We start from the raw sequence: 18,401 nt of genomic DNA, 5'->3' as shown, positions 1-18,401 counted from the left end.
AGCCAGCAGTGGTCGTGGAGCATCGCCTTGACTGGCCACAAGCTTTGTCAGAGCAGGAAATAAGCTTTCCTGGTTTTGAGCCATGATAGTTGGGGTTGTTTATTTCTGTAGTGTAACATAGCCTATCCTGACTGCCAGATCAACCTTTAGCAAGGTACAAAAATAATTAGTTAGGGCTGTGAGTGTTCCTACTGACTAGGTCCTGGTCTTGCTGTCAGATGGCAGTCATGACATTTTTCTATCTTGATGGGGTGAAATGTGCTTTTTACACTCTTGCAAAACAAATAGAACAGTTACTTACGTTTCTCACATACTTCTAATATTTTTATTACAATTCCAGCAGGTAGATTGATTCTTTTATCACTGTGAAGTCTCTTTAACTCTAGAAATGCTTTTTGCCTTAAAAGTTTACTTCATCTAATATTAGTACAATATCACTTACACTAGCTTTTTTTGGTTAGATTTTGCATGGTATTTCCTTGCCATCCATTTACTTTCATTCTTTCTGTGTCCTTCTTTATGTGTGTCTTTCATATGTAGCACCTACTTTTTAATATCTGGTCTGAAAATTTCTGTCTTTTAATTTTTGTTTAGTCCAAGAACATTTAATGTAATTGTGGATGCTCTTGGGTTTATGTACACCATATTACTATTGCTTTTCCTGTGCCCCATCTGTTTTATGGTCCATTTTCTTTATCTTTCCTTCTTTTGGATAATTCAAAAGATGAATTGTTCTATTTCTATTCTCTATTGTTCTATTTTCCCCGTTTTTGATATGTGTTATTTTCACATTCTCTTTCCATTCTTTGGGTGATTACTCTAAAGATAACAAAATTCATCCTTGACTTATTAGAGTCCAGTATAAATTATACTTTTCTGCTTCCCAGACAATGCTAGAACCTTTGAAGACTTTAACTCTATTTACCTTTGCAACTCTTATGCCTTCAAACATATTTTTTAATCCAACTTTTCAAGTTATTCTTGTTGGAAGCATTGGCTTACTGTAGGCTATTTCGTCTTAGCCCAAAGCCTAGCACATTAGGATGTTAAATTGGAACTTTGGGTAAACACAGACCCCGTGGCCATTCCACCTCAATCACAGTGAGATTTACGGTAAATAGCAAGTAGAACATTTGTTCCAAGTATTGGTGGAAACCTTGATATGATGAATTGGAGGCTCTTAAAACCAGAAAGTCTTGATTGTATTGATAAAACAATCTCTATTTATTGACCAAATAACCATAAAGAATATTTCTTTAAACAATGACAGGATAAAAATTATCATTACCTTTAATAACCTATTTTGGTGATTCTGGTAGTAAGCAAAGTTAGTCTGTTAAATATGTTTCTAATGCTGAATCAACAAAACATTCCCCTTAAAAGTGAAGAGAAGGTAACCTAAAGAGAAGCACTAAGATAACCTGTCACAAACAGAAATCCCTCTTAGTGATCTCAAAAACAGTTATACATTGATAAAAGTCACCAAATTCGTTCTAAAAGATGACATACTCTAAACAAAATGAAGTTTGTCTCTACAAGAAAATCTGAATTAAGTAAAATAAAAGGGACACATAAGCATAATATAAAATGTAATTCTGCTATTTCTACTCCCAGTTACAACATAAAATATTACAGTGGACCATGGTTCCTGGCATAATAGCCAGAAAAAAATGGATAAACTAAAAATCACATGTTTTTTAAAGACGTATGAGAGTCATGGGAAGTAAATTCCACGAGAGCATAAGCAGAACAGAGATGGGCAGCCTTTTTCCTCCCTGGAACATTTGCCAAGTCTAGGCACGGGCAGGTAGAAGACAGCCTTGCGGTAGAGAGAGAGACTTTACTGCGGTTAGGCAAAACCAGCTGAGCTTTCAATGACCATGTGGGTTAGCATGACAAATTGGAATGTCGGGGGTTTCTTAATTGAAGACATCAACCTCTCATGTATAATACTACACATTACATATACCTCTGCATTTATTCATGGCTCCTATCGACTTCCATTTGGCCTTGAGGAGAAATACAACTCGAAATCTACACTTTAATACGGTCCTCTCAGTGACTCAGGGGGTTTTGCTCTCACATTCACCATCATGTTTTAAGTGTTGGAATATTATGAGTCTGTAAGGTTATCCTCTTTCTAAACAGAAAACCATTCCCAAGTCTGTGACAACAACAAAAACCTCTAAGCAAGTAAATATGACACTTTCTGTATGGTACATGTTGAGCACAGCACGGTGCAGATTATCAATCCCAAGGGAGCAGACCACCATGCACCACTTAGCAATCCCAGGGGAGGAGGCCCATTACATCTTGATACTGGAGTCACAAGGGAAAACACGACACAGTCAAGCACTGGATGGAACAACACTTCACTTACGTAGAGAAGAGACAGAGCAAGGTCAGCTTCAGTAGTGGACATTGGTCCCTCGTAGCCAGCGGGTCTCTCCTGGTGGCCAATTCAGGGTGATTGGCCTATGCTCATTCCTGTCATGCCACAGTGGAAGGAACCCTGACCCCTCTCTTGTGGAGCATGAAAGCTGAAAGCCGGGGGTGCGCCTGAGGGCCATTGACACGCATGCTCAAGCAGAACAAAGGAACACTCCTTGTGCCTGAACAGGGAAAGATAGTCCCACAGCAGGTGATACGCCGAGCACAGGCTGTGTGGTGAGGAAGGGCTCCAGGCCCAAAGCCCGTTCTTATGTGGCCAAGTGGGGGTGGAAAGGCTGCATGCAGAAGACTGCCTTTCCCACTAGTACAATTCCCCTTATTTGTAGTTTCTTGGAAGTTTCATCTCTCTTTGCTCTGGTTTAGAATGGATCTGCATTTTTCTCTCTTCATGACTCATTTCCAATGTTCACAGCAATTGGGACAACATGCTGTATTGATGAGAGCATCAGCTTTAAATCAGGCAGAGTCAGGGTTAAATCCTACGTCCATTGAGCTCCTTCTGATGTTGGGCATTTCCAAACCTTGGTGAACTGGAATTTTTGCAAGGAATGAAAGTGTAAAGGCTGTGGTACCCGGAAGATGGTACCAAGAAGGAAAGGTTGCTTTCCTTCCTTTATGCGTGTGACCTTTTTCAAAGATTAAAGAAAATTTTATAGTTAGGATAAGACTGTGAGTATGGTATTTCATTCCTGTGGAGACGAGTGCGCCATCAGGCCCTATTAATAAACCTCAGAGATGTGTCTCAGTCCCCACTGGGCATCCTCTGGCTGACTGCAGCTGCCCACCAGCTTTCTCCCCTGGTTCTATTCCTTCCACGTCCAGTCTATCCTCCATTTTGCTACCAAATTAACATTCTTAAGTGATGCTTTCATGTGTCACTCACCTGCTCAAGACATTCAATGTTCCTTGTTTTACATAATCGTGGAATGAAAGAACTGAGAGGAGTCATAAAGATCTAGGGAAGGCAAATAAGTTTCATCTCAAATACCAGCTCCCTTCAGCTGGTGGTAGCTCCTTGTAAATGACCATGTTACAAAGGATTCTGAGACTCATTGCTGGCTTACCAGCTCTGTCATTGATTGGTGATGGCTGCCTCAGCTGTAGAATGCAGATGACAGCACATATGCCATGCATTTCCTATTCCTGATCGTCTTCTACCTCTACCTGATTCTTGTGGTGTATCTTCATATTCTACGTAATATGCTTATAATGCTACTCTTTGTATTTTCAGTTTCAGACCTGACTTTTTTACTTCTCACTATAAAAGATGAGAAGTAAGCTTTTTTTTATAGCCCTGTTCAGCACACACATTTCTTGTCCCTCCTTACACTGAATAGCCTTGTGTCATAATTTTGGCCAGTTCCAAATTTGATGTTTACATTATTGTGAAGAGGTAAAGGCTATTCACACCTGAGTCATGTAACATTATATAATTACTTCATCCTTACAAAAGTTTATGTCCCCAGGAATTTATAAATATCTTGGTTTTTTCATTTGTAGTTTTCTGTCTGTGTACTTATTAGTTCAGCCCCAAGCTGTCCTGTAATTGTATAAATTTCTCAGTACGTTGAAATACATTTGGTAGTCTATTCATTTAATCTTCTTGAAGAAATCCCTTCTGAGACTTGTCAATGACTTCTGGCCAAAGACCACTAGGCACACATCTGTAGCTGCATGAGTTGAGTTTGTTACTCATTGCAGCAAGGGGGATCACGCACCCTGGGGAAGGGTAGAGTATCTCAGTAGAGGGTATAGAAAGGACTTAAAGGATTGGGGCTTGTGTGTATGACTTGGGGGATAGTTTAAGGAAATAGGACTTTGCCGTGGATTTGGGTGTTGTCAGAAAGTGAGAGTAATTCTATGGTTGAGTATCTTAATAAATTTCATCTGGAAAGAGAAAAGACTAGATGGAGGCTAAAGCTGAAATTGGTAGGGAAGACTGTGAGATGGGGATATACGGTATTTTGTGGCTTGGACAATGTTCATGTTTTTGTCTGTGATCAAACACAGATACAGAGTGGTCTTGTTTTTGTCTATGATCATGGAGTGGTCTTGTCTCACGGTGATTTTCTGTGAAATTGTTTGTGGTTGACAGGAGAACACCAAGGCCTAGCTGTGAGTGCCAGGTCAGCTCCTGGATGTCAGGGCTGCTTTTCCTTTTCAGCCTCCTGATCTGTTACAAGCTGGTCTCATTTCTCTCTGTCTGTACTCCCCGCTTTTATCTTAGGAGTCTTGCTCCATCATCCTGGTGACTCCCTTCACCCCTCTCCTATGTTGGATCCCCTAAATTTCATGGATCTCTTCTATTTCTCTCTTGGCTTACTCTCATTTTGTGGGAGGAACACGCCTTCCAGTAGCTTCCTGAGAAAAGGTGAATGGAAAGTAAGTTTTTAAGACCTCGTGCATCAGAAAATGCATGTCAGAACACCTTGATGTCAGAAAATACTTTTTCCTCACTGTAGCCTCACAGATAATTGATAATTTAACTGGATATGGAATTTTAGGTTGGAAATCGGTTTCCCTCTTGATGAAGGCATTGATCAATTGTCTTTTAGCTTCTGGAGTCACTATTAAGAAACTTGGTGTCATTCTGATTCTTGACCTTTTATTTGAAACTAGTTTGTTGTTTGGTTTTTTTCTCCATGCTGGAACCTTGTAGGACCTTTTACTTGCCTCCAGAATTTTTAAATTTCACGATGTTGTTCCCACTTGTGGCTCTTCTATTTTTATCCATTGTGCTGGACACTTCGTGAGCTCTTTGGATGTAGAAACTTATGTCCTTCAGTTCTGAGAATTTGTCTTGAATAATTTCTTTAATTGTGGCCACTCTCTTTTCTTGTTCTCTTTCTGGGACTCCTATTATCCGGATGTTGGACCTTCTAACACAGTGTTCTAATTTCTTTGTCTTTTTCTCTTATTTTCCATTCTTTTGTCTTTTGGACTTACTGCAAGGGAGATTTCCTCAACTTTTTCTTCTAATCCTTCTATTTAATCATTCATTCTGCTCTCATATTTTAAATTTGCACGAGCTCTTTTTTTCCTCTGAATTCTTCTTTTTTATAGTATCTTTATTCTTACCTCATATCTTCTCTTATCTAACTGAGGATATTAATGATAGTTTCTTTTTATTTTTTTCTCTCTGCATAGACTTCTTTTTTTTTCAAGTTATATTTTCCTGTTTTTTGTTTGTTTTCTTATTTGTTGTTTGTTTTTGTCTCTTTCTTATTAGAATCTTTCCTCAAGGATCTGGTGATCTTTAGCTGTCTGCTTATATTTAAGAGTGGGATACTGTAAAGCTAATTGGTTGCTGTTTCTGATGATGAGGCTTGCCGCTATAGAGTGATCTGGCTGGAGAGATACAGATAGATAGATAGATATGGAATATATAAGGAATAGCCCTTGACCAAAGAGGAGATTGCAGTAGAATGCTCAATCTACTGCAAAAATCAGTATTTTATAGAATATAAAAGTAACAGAAATGAAAATATACTAAAATCCTCTTCCTTCATTGATTTCAAGAAAAATCTGTTATTGTCCTAGTACAGTTCTGGTGAGAGACTAACTTCCTCTTTGACCTCATGACTTATAATTAGCCTGGCCACAGTCCTAAGCTGGCTGACAGTACTTGAAAACAGGAGAGGGTTGGGCCAGTCACTCCAAGCCTGAGTGGACATTTCGGACTTGTGTGCAGTCCAGAAAGGAGAGAGATGAAAGGTGAGCACCAAGGGCTCCGGCTGTTCTTCAGCATTCGTTTCCCCCCAGAGACAGTTGTTTGATTCTCCTGTGACCTTTGACCAGAGAGACTCTCCCAGAAATTCAAGCCACAAACCTCATGAAATTTCGGAATATTTTAGAAAAATATCAAAACGTTGAAGAAACTGAGGTTAACCAATATCAAATAACTGGGATGTTTACAGCAACAGAATAAGGTCTCATTTCTTTTTTCTTTTTTTTTTAAAGATTTTATTTTTTTTTTCCTTTTTCTCCCCAAAGCCCCCTGGTACATAGTTGTTTATTCTTAGTTGTGGGTCCTTCTAGTTGTGGCATGTGGGACGCTGCCTCAGCATGGCTCAATGAGCAGTGCCATGTACATACCCAGGATTCAAACTGATGAAACACTGGCTGCCTACAGCGGAGCACGTGAACTTAACCACTTGGCCACGGGGCCGGCCCCAAGGTCTCATTTCTTAACTCTTATGAAAGTTACTGATATTTGCTCATACACTGAACATGTCAGGAAGAACAGACACCAAACTATTAACAGTGACTCCTGGGGAGGAGCATTTGAAGTAGAGTTTGGGAGCAGATGATGTTTAGTTTCTTCCTGTACATACTTTTGTATTGTTTGGTTGGTTATAATAAACACATTATTTTTTTAAGTATGAAATACTACTCTATAAAAACCAAAACAAAGAACTAAAATAAGTAAGCTTACAAAAACTGCTGATATATGCAACGTGGGGTTCAAAAGTAATGGTAAATTACTTTACCTCAATATTAGAACATAATTAGAACTGTGACATTTGATAGATTTTCTTTTTCCTCCTCCATTAGTGGAAAGTTCAGCATAACTCCAGTGCCTTTTCCAGATGACCTTAGGAAAATTTCCTCCAGAGGATTTATCAGTTAGGTCTACAGTTTGGCTGCAAGAAATAACAGAAACTCAATTATGGTGGTTTAACTAAATAGGGGCTTGTTTTGTCACATAATAAAAAGTCCAGAGGTAGGCACACCAGGTATTTTCACATAATGAAAAGTCCAGGATCCTCTTAGCTCTTTCTTCGGTCATCCTTAACATGTTTATTTTTTCCACAAGGTCACAAGATGGCCATTCCACCTTTAGGCACAAGATTACACAAAAGTGGGCTAGGGCAGAGTGCAAAAGGTATATGGCAGCTGCCTTGGCCGACTGTCTTTTTATCAGGAAAACAGTCACGTTCCCAGGAGCCCCATCCGGGAGGTTTCCACTTCACTCCATTGGCCCCTCCTGGCTTCCGTGGTCACCTGCAGCTGCAGAGGCATCTGAGGACCCCTGGGTGACTTGCAGCTCTGAATAAAACAGGGGTTCTGCTGGTAAAGTCAAAGTGGAGGGTCATATTGGCTAGACAACCAGCAGGCTCTGCTACCAATGGTTCACCTTGTCTCCCCTTCCACAAATCAAGCATCCTTAATTCCTGACTAAAACTGGAGGATTGGGTTTATGGAGAATTGAGAAAGGTGCCAGAGAAGCAGCTAGCCAGAGTTCAAAAATGAATGCAACTCATTGAATTCGCAAATGCAATGTGATGCAGTATGTTTGTAATTCAAAACACTGGAAATAACCTAGATGTCTGAGACCTGAAATTAGGAGAATTTGTTGGGAGCCTTTAGTTGACTGAATAGCTGGTGAGAGTGCTCTTGTCATATCTTCTATGAAAACCCTATACACTTCCCTGGTCCCAGTTAGTGTTCATGTACAGATTTACCTTCAGTTGGGAGCAAAGTATTTGGAGCAGCCCACTCCTGGGCACCTGTGGCAGAGAACCAGAGACCAGGGTGCTTGCTGGACTTACTCTGTCCAGGAAGAATTAACTCCACTCTCCAGAAAGAGAAACCAAACGCTTCCTTGCTGACTTCTTAACTCTTCCGTGAAATCTTCCTTGATTATCCAAGTCTATGCTGAACTCTCCCTTTTCTGCCCTGCCATAGCAGTTATCTGTTCAGCAATCACAAATTCTCTATATTGTTATATGGCTTTCACAAGACCAGGTCTTGTCTTCTTAAGTCCAGTGTGTGCTTCTCCACAACCAGCTCTCCACGGACAGCAGAACATGGCTGGGCATCTGAGGGTACAGAAGGTGCTACCGAAGACGCACAGGCTCATGGATGTTGGAGCATCCAAAGATACACTTTAGCTACTTTGAAAGAGCAGCATGAACCTCAGAAAAGTGACCTTTAAATCACTAAGCAGTATGATCTGCCCTTCTTGGGACAAATTTTAGCCAATATTCAGCCTTGGCACTTAGAAGTGTGTGCTGTCACAGAAGGAAAATGAACCGCGTCACACTGGAGTCATGTGCTTTTGGTATAAATGTCCAACTCTAGACCCGCTCAGAATCAAGTATGCTGTCAGCACCCCGAGATAACCCTTCCTGTATCCTCAGATGGTACCCCTTCCGCCATCGGCTGCCATGTGTCCACCTCATCTGTGCTCTCTTCTCCATCATAAAGAGTCTGACAAGCTCATTCCTAGTAAGGTAGCAAAGACTGACGATGGCATGTTGCCCTCTCCCAGAAGCACTTTAACAGAGGATGAAGTGCAAGCCAGTACAATAGGAATGCAATGGTGGAATTTCAGGTATCAACAAAAGAGGTTAAGAGGCTTTTTTGTATAAGAACTTTCTAGCTACTCAACCAACTACTACATAAGAGTAGCCAACTATTCCCAGTGTTATTTAATCAATATCTCCTATTTTTTTCTTTAATCTATAGGATTTCATAAATGAGTTCACATTTTATAAGAATAATAAATGTCATTTATTTGCATGTTTCCAAAGTGCTGAATCATGGGTTAGATAGGCGGTAAAATACAGTGTTAAGATCGTGGGCTCTGAGCCTGACTGCCTGGGTTTCCACCTACATCCCTGAGGCAAGCTGCTTAAATGTCTCTGCTCCTCATTCTCCTCATCTGTACAATTGGAGGTAATAATGTTACCTACCTCAAGGGGTTATTGTGAGGATTAAATAAGGTCATACATTTAAGCACTGAGAACCTTGCCTGGCACACAGTCAGTGCTCTATAAATGTTAGCCGTTATTAATAAGACTTATTTTATTTCCAAATGAATGCGAAATAGAATTATTTGCAGCTGGTGAATTATGGATTTTTAACAGGTCTTCATATTTAGTTTCCCATAAATTTATAAAGAAGATTCAGCATAATAGGCAGTTCCAATAAGATTGAGAATCAGGAGTTGCCCACCATTTTCAAAAGGTACGTGATGGAGTTGGTACGTGACTTTGGAGATTTCTTTCTTGTATAAATACCTGCTTTAAATTTTGATTTCCAGATGGAAGCTATCCCTAAAGATGACACTACAGTATCTGAGAGACGCAGAGAACTCCACAAGGAAGTTGAAGTAGCTAAGAGGAATTTGACCCAACAGGTTAATAACAACTCTCATTTAAGCTTCTATCTCAGAATGATTAATATGAAGTTCTGTTTGTAACTATTTTCCATGACACCTCATCAGTAGGAGAGTCATCAAAGAGAGAATGATCCTACTCGATGTGGGTCTGTTTCTTCATCTCAAGGTCCACTTTAACCCCATGTTAAATTTGGGGGAAAAGGATGTATTTGAACCAGCAAAAACTATACGAACTCATGAGACTTTAAAAATAAAAGGGCTATTGATTATATTAAAAATAAACAATAACTGTTTTATTTCACCAATGTCTAATTTAAAATGTTTAAATTTTGTTTATTCAAGCCACTCTCAAAGTATTTTAAAACACGCTCTTATTTCTCTTCAAAAAGTTACTTGAAAATAGAGTCTGAATCTGAAAAAGTTCTACCATGTTACATGTGTTACCATGTTTGCATATTCTTTTATAAGATAAAGAGAGTACTTGGAGCTAAGGCAGTAGAGTTATTGTGTGTTTTAATGAAATAAATTTTACACATGAAATAAAAAAGTAGTCTATGATACCTTAGTGTGTTCTTTCAAACAAATAAATTATAACGTGTTGTATTTATCAAAAGAAAATCCTATCGGAAGCTGAGTCTAAGTTAGTGGAACAGCAACTTGCAGAAGAAAACAAGCTTCTAAAGGAGCAAGAGAACATGCGAGATCTGGTGTTCAACCTCGTCCGACTGACGCAAATCAAAATTGATGAGAAGGAGCAAAAGTCCAAGGACTTCCTGAAAGCTCAGGTGAGCGTGCTTTTGTAACCATCCATTAATGACTTCAGGAGTTCAGGGCAGCCTCGTTTTAACACAATGGTCATTAGAAAGCTGTAATCCTGAGTCTCCTTCAAGGTCCAGTGGCTGTACAGCTGCCCTAAACAAGACTCAATCATGCACTGAAGAATAGTCCCAGGATTCAATTAGCAATAGTCACAGTCTAGAGAGAAAAAGAGCTAGATCTGAGCAGAGGAGCTGAACAGAGGGCAGTGTCACTGAGAGGAGGGCGGGCACCGCCAGGGACCAGCTGACAGCTGCATGGGCTGCAGATATCCATGAGGAGGACCCAGCCCACCTTCCACTGGGATCTGCCTGGGAACAACTCAAAGCGGTAGCATTAGACTGCTATCCCTCCCAGGTTCATCAAGCCATTTGAACCAAAGCCAGACACCCTAAGTTACTGCTTCACCCTGTGACTTTGCTGGGCTCCAACAAAGTACCAGAGCTGACCCAGGGCAACTTCCTGAAACAAAAACAACAATGAAACCAATGGCCAAAACAACCCTCCTGTTGTGCTGGCTAAAACTCTAGAATCATTTATTCCATGTAAGGATTGTGTCCAGACAATATGATATGACATATTACTAAAATAGAACACTTGAATTTACCATAAGGCCCAGATGTTGGCTGTTTCTAAGGGCAACCTTTGTTCTAATTCTGAGCAAGTATTTACATGGGGGAGCACTTCTCCTTGTTCTTCAGAAAGAACTCACTCACATCAAAGCGTTAGTGAGCAATGAGGTTAAATACAGAGATTGCGGAGAAGACTGAAGAGATCTACACCACACAACCCACAGCACACTCTTCACATTCCCCCCTAGCTGTTTATTTTTCCCTCTTAGAACGTTTGAGAAACTAAAAGAAGTTTAGCATGATTGGCACATGGGAAGATGGGGAAAAGGGATGTCAAACAGTGAGACCAGAGAGCAGGAAAAGTCAGACGGTGAAGGTCGCTTAATCCACATTAAGCAGTTGGGACCCTGGTCACGGAGGCTGCGGCAGCCCAGCAGGGTTCATGGGTAGCTGGTGTCAGTAGAGTGAAGAAAGGAGACACAGTGGCCAGGGAGGCATGAGGACCGAAGGCAGCCTTAGAGAATGGGGTTGCTGAGGCTGAGAGCAGGAGCAAAACAAGGAGAGGAGAGGGCGCAGGGACACTTGTCACAAGGACATCCATCTGGTTTATGAATTAGACAACTTTCTTGTTAACCTCCAAAATGGATACATATGTTATCTATGGGTGACTAATCTGTGTAAACCAGACCTCATCATTAAATGAGCCAATAGCTATGAAAGCACACAACATCTCTTTCTTTTGAAATATGGAAAACAGTAAAGGAAAAATATTGTTTTCCTGAAGTATTCTTAGCGTTGGGAATTAGTCTGTTAACCATTAGCCGTAATCTGTAATTTCCACAAGACAACAATCTTATTTTATTTTCACACCTCATCTACATCCCTAAAAAAAGACAAAAAGTGAAGGGAAAAACCAGTGTTGCTTGTCACTCCCAAGATGGATGACACTACATTTTTCTATCTGTTTAATTCTTCACACATACAGTTACCTAAGTAATATTAGTTTCTTCCTGACTCCTGTTCTCACTGAGAACAATGTGAAATTGCTCCCCGTCCACCTTGGCTCAGATGCCTGGTTTCTTCCGAGTCCCTGACACCAAGTGGGCTTTGCTCCCACAGTCCTCGAGCGAAGGGTGACGGAAACTACATCCTCTGGTTTCTACCAGCAAATTCTTCATCTCTGAGTACGTTTCTTACCCTCGATGAAAGACCCGGTATCTTTATATTTGAAGAACACAACGACTGTATTTGGCACTTGGTGTATTTTTAGGACTTTAGAAATAGTATCTTTTAAAATATCCACGTGTAATCTGCATACACCACCTTATGGCTGGTCTCAGGGTGGTGCCTCACTGTGTAGGAAAACACACTCAACATACAACAAACTCAAAGAATGGAAAAGTGCCTTAAAATCATGGCTCAGTCTCTCAAAAACACAAAGGACCACAGAGAGTTCAATTCATAACTTTTATCAAAACTTACTACCAATCCTCTCCCCTCATCTACCTTTCACCAACTCCCCACCCACCCAGCCAGCCCAGCCGTGCTGTCCACAGTCACTCTTAGGCTCTCTCAGGAGTTCCCCAAACTTTTTCTCAAGCCCAGCTTGTGCAGGCTCTTTCCTTTTCCTCCTCTCTCTTCTTTCTCTCCCTTAATTAGCCCTTTCTCCTAGTCAATGTGATTCAGTTCAGCTGGCCAGGCATTTTCTGATCGCCCTTCTCTCTTCTCCCTGATCTGCACAGCCCAGCTGGCCAAGATAGAATTTTCCTAACAGATAGGATGGGGTGAGGTTGAAAGTATTCATATGATGGTGGTGGTGGGTGTTTTTTTTACTATTATTATTTCACGCATAATTTTTATATTTCAGCAAAAATATAACAGCATTGTTAAGGAGATCAAAGCTAAGGATCTTGAAATCAGGATACATAGGAAGAAAAAACGTGAAATTCATCGGAGGTAAAAGAATTACATGATGATTTATCTAGTTTAGGTGGGGGTAAAAAATGGATTTTAATTTCACAAGTTTCAAAAATACTTGTATTTTCACAGACTCAGAGAGTTTGCTAAACTGTATGACACTATTCGAAATGAAAGAAACAAACTTGTTAACTTACTTCACAAAGCTCACCAGAAAGTAAATGAAATCAAAGAAAGGCATAAAATGATATTAAATGAACTGGAAATTTTAAGAAATAGTGCAGTTACTCAAGAAAGGTAAGTCTTACAATAACTATTGTCCTTTCAAAGGCTTCCCTTCTGATTTATTGAACTCTGAAGTACCCTGGGGATAATAAGTAGAAAAGAACAGTCTTCTGCAAGGCTAGAAAAGCCCTTGCTAAAATACTTTCCTTTACAGGCAATCCAAGCAGCTGAATGTGATTCCTTCTGCTTCTGCTGTGTGGGAGCCGTATTTTTTTTTTTACGTGAATGAAAAACTATAATATGTGACTAGGCTTATGATGTTTCTTTCCACTTACCCAATTAGAAAGAGAAGCACAAATTTGATAATTTGCATTTAAAGTTAGAAAACAATCAAACGCTTATTTACTAACATCCCCTGGTTGCAGACTTGAAGCATCTAAGGTGCTTGTGGGAGGCAGGATAGCAGAGTAGTTAAGAGAGGTGGCTTGCTAAACTCAAATCCCAGCCCTGCCACTTACGAGCTGTGTGACCTTGGGTAAGCTGCCTTCCCTCTCTGCGCTCACTTTCCTTACCCATAAAAATAGTCCTTATTTTACAGGACTTTTTAAATATTAAATGAATTAATCCACATAAAAAAATAGAAGTTTCCAGCGAGTGTTTTCTTAATTTATTTACCGTGTGGCAAGATCTGTTGGACTCTTTCACTGTATTTGGTCTCTGGTCCACTGAGTCTACACAACCTAAACGTTTTCTGGTGGCCATTATTGCCCAGTTTCCTTTAATAAAGTTATTACCAAATGGCCTCTTGTGTGTCGGGTAGTGAAGGGGTGGGAGTAGAGGGGGGAGGGGATTGGGATGAAAAGGAAAATCTAATTTCCTAACCAGGTTCTCATTCTACATGGGGGTAAAATATCATTCATGGAGGCCGTGCATTCCTTCAGCATTTCTTGGGACACTGAGTTGAGTCAGGCACCACCCTGAGTCCAGTGGGTGTCATCAGACATGACCTTCTCCGCCCTCGAGAGAGCACAGTCTCCTGGGGACAGCAGAGCAGTAAATGAATTAGTCTCTCGCTTTGATGAAGCGGGGCAGCAGAGGCTTGGGGCACAAAAGAAAGATGTCCTAAGCCAGAGGGAGGGGGAATCTGAGACCTGGGAAGATTGCAGAAAGTCCTGAAGAGTATCCTATGATGAATGTCATGGTTACCCGACTGCTGTCCTTTCACGGGACACGCTCAAGCAACAGCCGCTTTGATTCTGCTTGTGTTTCAGAAGTCTTCATTGTTTTTAAAGAAACTACGTTGTAGTCTTACCTATTTTCCCATTGTTTTTAAAGAAAGCTACAAAATTCTATGCTGAAACATGCCAACAATGTTACCATCAGACAAAGCATGCAAAACGATGTGTGCAAAATTGTAGCAAGACTCCAAGAAATGAAAGAGAAGAAGGAAGCGCGCTTAAACAACATTGACAGACTCGCCAACATGATCACGATGATTGAGGAGGAGATGGTGCAGCTTCGCAAAAAATACGAGAAAGCCGTTCAGCATCGAAATGAGAGGTGAAAACCAGGAATCTAACAGGAAAACACACCTCCTAGGGATCCGGTTTGAAAATGTTGCCCCTTTTCTCTCTAGACTTGACAGTGGATGGTGAGGGAGGTTTGGGGTTCGGGTGTCATTAGCCCTTGGAGGAGAGGGGCTGTCTGTTTTGCCTGAAAATAGGAACCTCTGTCCTGGTAAGAGAGACAGGCGTGAGGAGAGATGGGGAAGTGGCTCGCTTGGACAGCAGAGTCCTTTCCCAGGCGCCCGTTTGGGATGCCTCTGATACCATCTGGTTCTTTCAGTGTGATTGACGTAAATAAGTCTTTGGATCTTGTTCATTTTTGGGACAAGTTTAGTCTTATTCTGATATTTATTAAGCCATTCTCCCAGTTCATTTTCTCAGCAAGTAAATGAGACCTTTAGGGGTAGCATCATTTCTTCCAGGCTACAATTATATCATTCATCAGTTACAATTTTAGCAGTTTTCCCAAGCTGCTTGTGCTCTGGGAAATCAAGAATGCAAGATTGTAGCCCCCTATGGTAATTACATCTGGTAGCAGAATCATTTCTTCATCGCACCTTGATCGTGTGCTGTTCTGTATGAGGCTGTGTTCTGTGTAAGGGCTGAACCCTGAACGTACAAAAAGGCAGGAAACCATTGCTGCTGACTGCTGTCATCAAGAGAACCAAGAAGATCATGAGAGGGGCCCACGGAAGGCAAATGAGACAAGATATAGAGCTCAGATTAGCCGAACACGACTATGTGCACACATGTTTTGAGGGAGGAGAGAGAAATAGAAGCAATTAAAGATGAACTCTGGGATAACGGATATGCACAGCATGTGGGAAGCACACCACTTTTTCAAAGGGCTGGCAGGTGTTTCTCTGGGGGAAAAAAAATTAAAAGTCCTCTTATTTGGCTCCTGGCACAAACCAAAGCATTTAGGCAGCCTGCTCCCAGGCCCCAGTCGGATCTGTGGGTCTGGAGTTAGAAAATTCCGACTTTGTTTTTTCCCTATATTCTCCTCAAAAAGAGGGTTCTCCCCCCGCGCCCCTATCCCTATCAGAAATACTCAAATTTAAAAGAACCCTCTGGACCTGGCAAGTTAAATAGAGCAGAACTGCTGCAGAAACACATTCCCTGGCCCCCTGCCTGGGTACTTCTGGCCAGATCTTGGTTGGCAAGTCTGGCCCAAGAAGAGGGTCTGCAGAACATCAGACTATGGGCTCACTTTGTTCATGCATGGGGGTGACATTCTTTCCCAGCCCAGGAAAACCTCTGGGACCTGCACAGATACCGTGGCAGCCAACCACAGAGGCAACTCAGAGTGCAGGCGCTCAGCAATCCGCCCTCTCCTCTCCCCAGACAAACTCAGAGCGTGGGTTTAACTAGAAAGCCCATGGTAAATGTCTGCTGTGTTCTGGAATTATGCAATATTGGTGTGTATTTTGCACCCAAAGCCAGAGGGGCCACAACGACTAGTAAAACAGTGGCCTCAACACCCTCTCAGCCTCTGCCTCTCAATTTGTCCGCAGTGGTGTTCAGCTAATAGAGCGGGAAGAGGAAGTGTGCATCTTCTATGAAAAAGTGAACATCCAAGAGAAGATGAAGCTAAATGGAGAGATTGAAATACATGTCCTGGAAGAGAAGATCCGTTTCCTGAAACTGAAGATTGCTGAGAAGCAAAGACAGATTCACGTGACCCGGAAGTTACTGCCGGCCAAGCAGTCCCTGGACACAGACCTCGCCGTGCTCCAGATTCAGGTGGGAAACGTGCTCGAGAGACACTTCCCTGGGTCCGTTTGCGTTTACTTTTTTCTCCTTTATAAATTTGTAGGTCGTGTACGTTCTTACAAGTAAATCAACCATGCCTCTCCTGGTACCCATAAGAACCTGTGAGCTGTGTGTCTTATCTAAAAATGCCTTTGACCACTGCTGCACGGTGGAATCTGTGCTGCAGGCGTCCGAGCTACAGAGTCTGCTTTTCTGGTGAAGCCCTTTCCGCCCTTGGAATTTAGACCCTCCCAGATCTCAGCTCCAGCTCAGCTTCCTCATAGCTCAAAACTTCAGTAATCCAGGCTTTCACTACCCTCAGCATAATCATCTTTTGATGCTTGCTGGGGACCACCCAGCTCTCTTATTTTTGGTGCTCTTGCCCTCTGGAGCCAAGACTGTTGTATATGACTAGTTGGCAATCACATATATTAGACTCCTTTTTAACCCCTGTAGTTTCCCTGCGATTTAATGACCCAGCCTCTAACATGGCCTTTGTTAGAGTAGCATAAAACTAAGAAATTTAAACATGAAATAGCAAATAAATAAATAAAACATGAATATAAAGCTACTTTCTTCACATGTCATAATTGCATTTTTTCCTTAATGAAAATAGAAGAAAAAAAAATAAACGGAAAAATCTGTGACCTTGGGACTGGCTCAGTGGAGTAGTGGTTAAGTTCACGTGCTCTGCTTCGGCAGCCCAGGGTTTTCAGGTTTGGATCCCAGGTGTGGACCTACGCACCGCTTGTCAAGCCATGCTGTGGCAGGTGTCCCACATATAAAGTACAGGAAGATGGGCATGGATGTTAGCTCAGGGCCAAGCTTCCTCACCCACACAGACAAAAAATCTGTGGCCTAAACTTTTTTTCCATTAACTCAGTGTAGCAAGAACAAATTTTAACCTCTAACATGTTTTCTAAAATGTCGTTTGCTTTCAGATTTTTTCTGATTGTAAAATTAAGATGTGTTCAGTTAATGAAGTTTTGAAAAAATACAAAAATTTTAAAGAATAAAATAAAATTCTATCCCCAAAATATAATCACTATTAAAATTATCAAAAATCTGGAAGAGATCCTTCTGGTCTTTTTCTAGCGTATGAGTAAATGGTTTCCATTAGCTCATGCTGTAGACAGAGTTTTGGGTGCTGCTTTTTTAATGTAATTGTGTCGTGGGCACTCACAAGGCAATGTGGAACTGGATGGTCGGTCTACTTTCGTATTTTATGCCATGTGAGTGTGTGTATGCTAAATAGACAATAGGATCTTTCACTTCGCACAAACGTGCCAAGGTTCTGATTCCAGTGTTCACTTTTTTAGCCATAAATTCTCCCATTCTCCTCTTCAATCAGCATAGCTCTGATTTAGATGGATTGGCTGGAACATCCCCCGGGTCTCCCACACAGCCTCCCCAGCCTTCCTGTGGCTTGGACTCCTGCTTCCAATGAGTGCTTCATTTGTGGGGTGCCCTCATCAGCTTGCACACACAGTGCCTGGTCCGCTTCTGTGCCATGTCAGTGCAGACTCAGGACTCGCTCTTTCTTCAGCCTCCGCCTCCCAAGACCATTCATGCAAGGCCTTTGTCTGTGAACTGACTTTATAGAGGATCTGGCTCAACAGTGTCAGGGGGTACATTACAGAAATGCAAAGAACTTCAAATTAAATATCAGACATCTATGCCCTTCAAAGTCCCGTAGGGCCGCCCCATTGCTGGGGACAGTCCACCAGCGTATTACCCCAAGCAGCGCCCTGGCCTAGCTCTGTTTCACTGGCTTATCTTTCCATCTTCACACGCATCTTCCCTCCACAGCCTCCCCATCCTAGCTGGCCCCCAGGCACTCTGGGCTTGTCTCACTCCATTTTACAGAATAATTTGGCTCTCTTCAGCTGTTTCCCAAAACACAGTTTAGGAGCCATCTTTGCCCATGCTGACATATCGAGATACCCGGCAGAAGAAAAGGACTTTAAATTCAATGAA

General features: G+C 41.5%; 1 protein-coding gene across 3 annotated transcripts in view; it reads left to right on the top strand.

The window, feature by feature from the left end:
• Window positions 1-18,401, top strand: part of CCDC146 (coiled-coil domain containing 146) — a 114,616-nt gene that overhangs the window by 88,139 nt on the left and 8,076 nt on the right. For all 3 annotated transcript variants that reach the window (XM_046669845.1, XM_046669843.1, XM_046669844.1), the window contains exons 10-15: window positions 9,500-9,595; window positions 10,192-10,362; window positions 12,833-12,921; window positions 13,015-13,179; window positions 14,443-14,667; window positions 16,187-16,415. In XM_046669845.1, coding sequence (XP_046525801.1) covers window positions 9,500-9,595; window positions 10,192-10,362; window positions 12,833-12,921; window positions 13,015-13,179; window positions 14,443-14,667; window positions 16,187-16,415 — 975 coding nt within the window. The remainder of the gene's footprint in view (window positions 1-9,499; window positions 9,596-10,191; window positions 10,363-12,832; window positions 12,922-13,014; window positions 13,180-14,442; window positions 14,668-16,186; window positions 16,416-18,401) is intronic.

The sequence above is a fragment of the Equus quagga genome, chromosome 8 (assembly GCF_021613505.1).
Source record: "Equus quagga isolate Etosha38 chromosome 8, UCLA_HA_Equagga_1.0, whole genome shotgun sequence".
Taxonomy (NCBI): Eukaryota; Metazoa; Chordata; class Mammalia; order Perissodactyla; family Equidae; genus Equus; species Equus quagga.
Note: the sequence above shows the minus strand (reverse complement) of the source record. Positions and strands in the feature narration are given on the sequence as shown.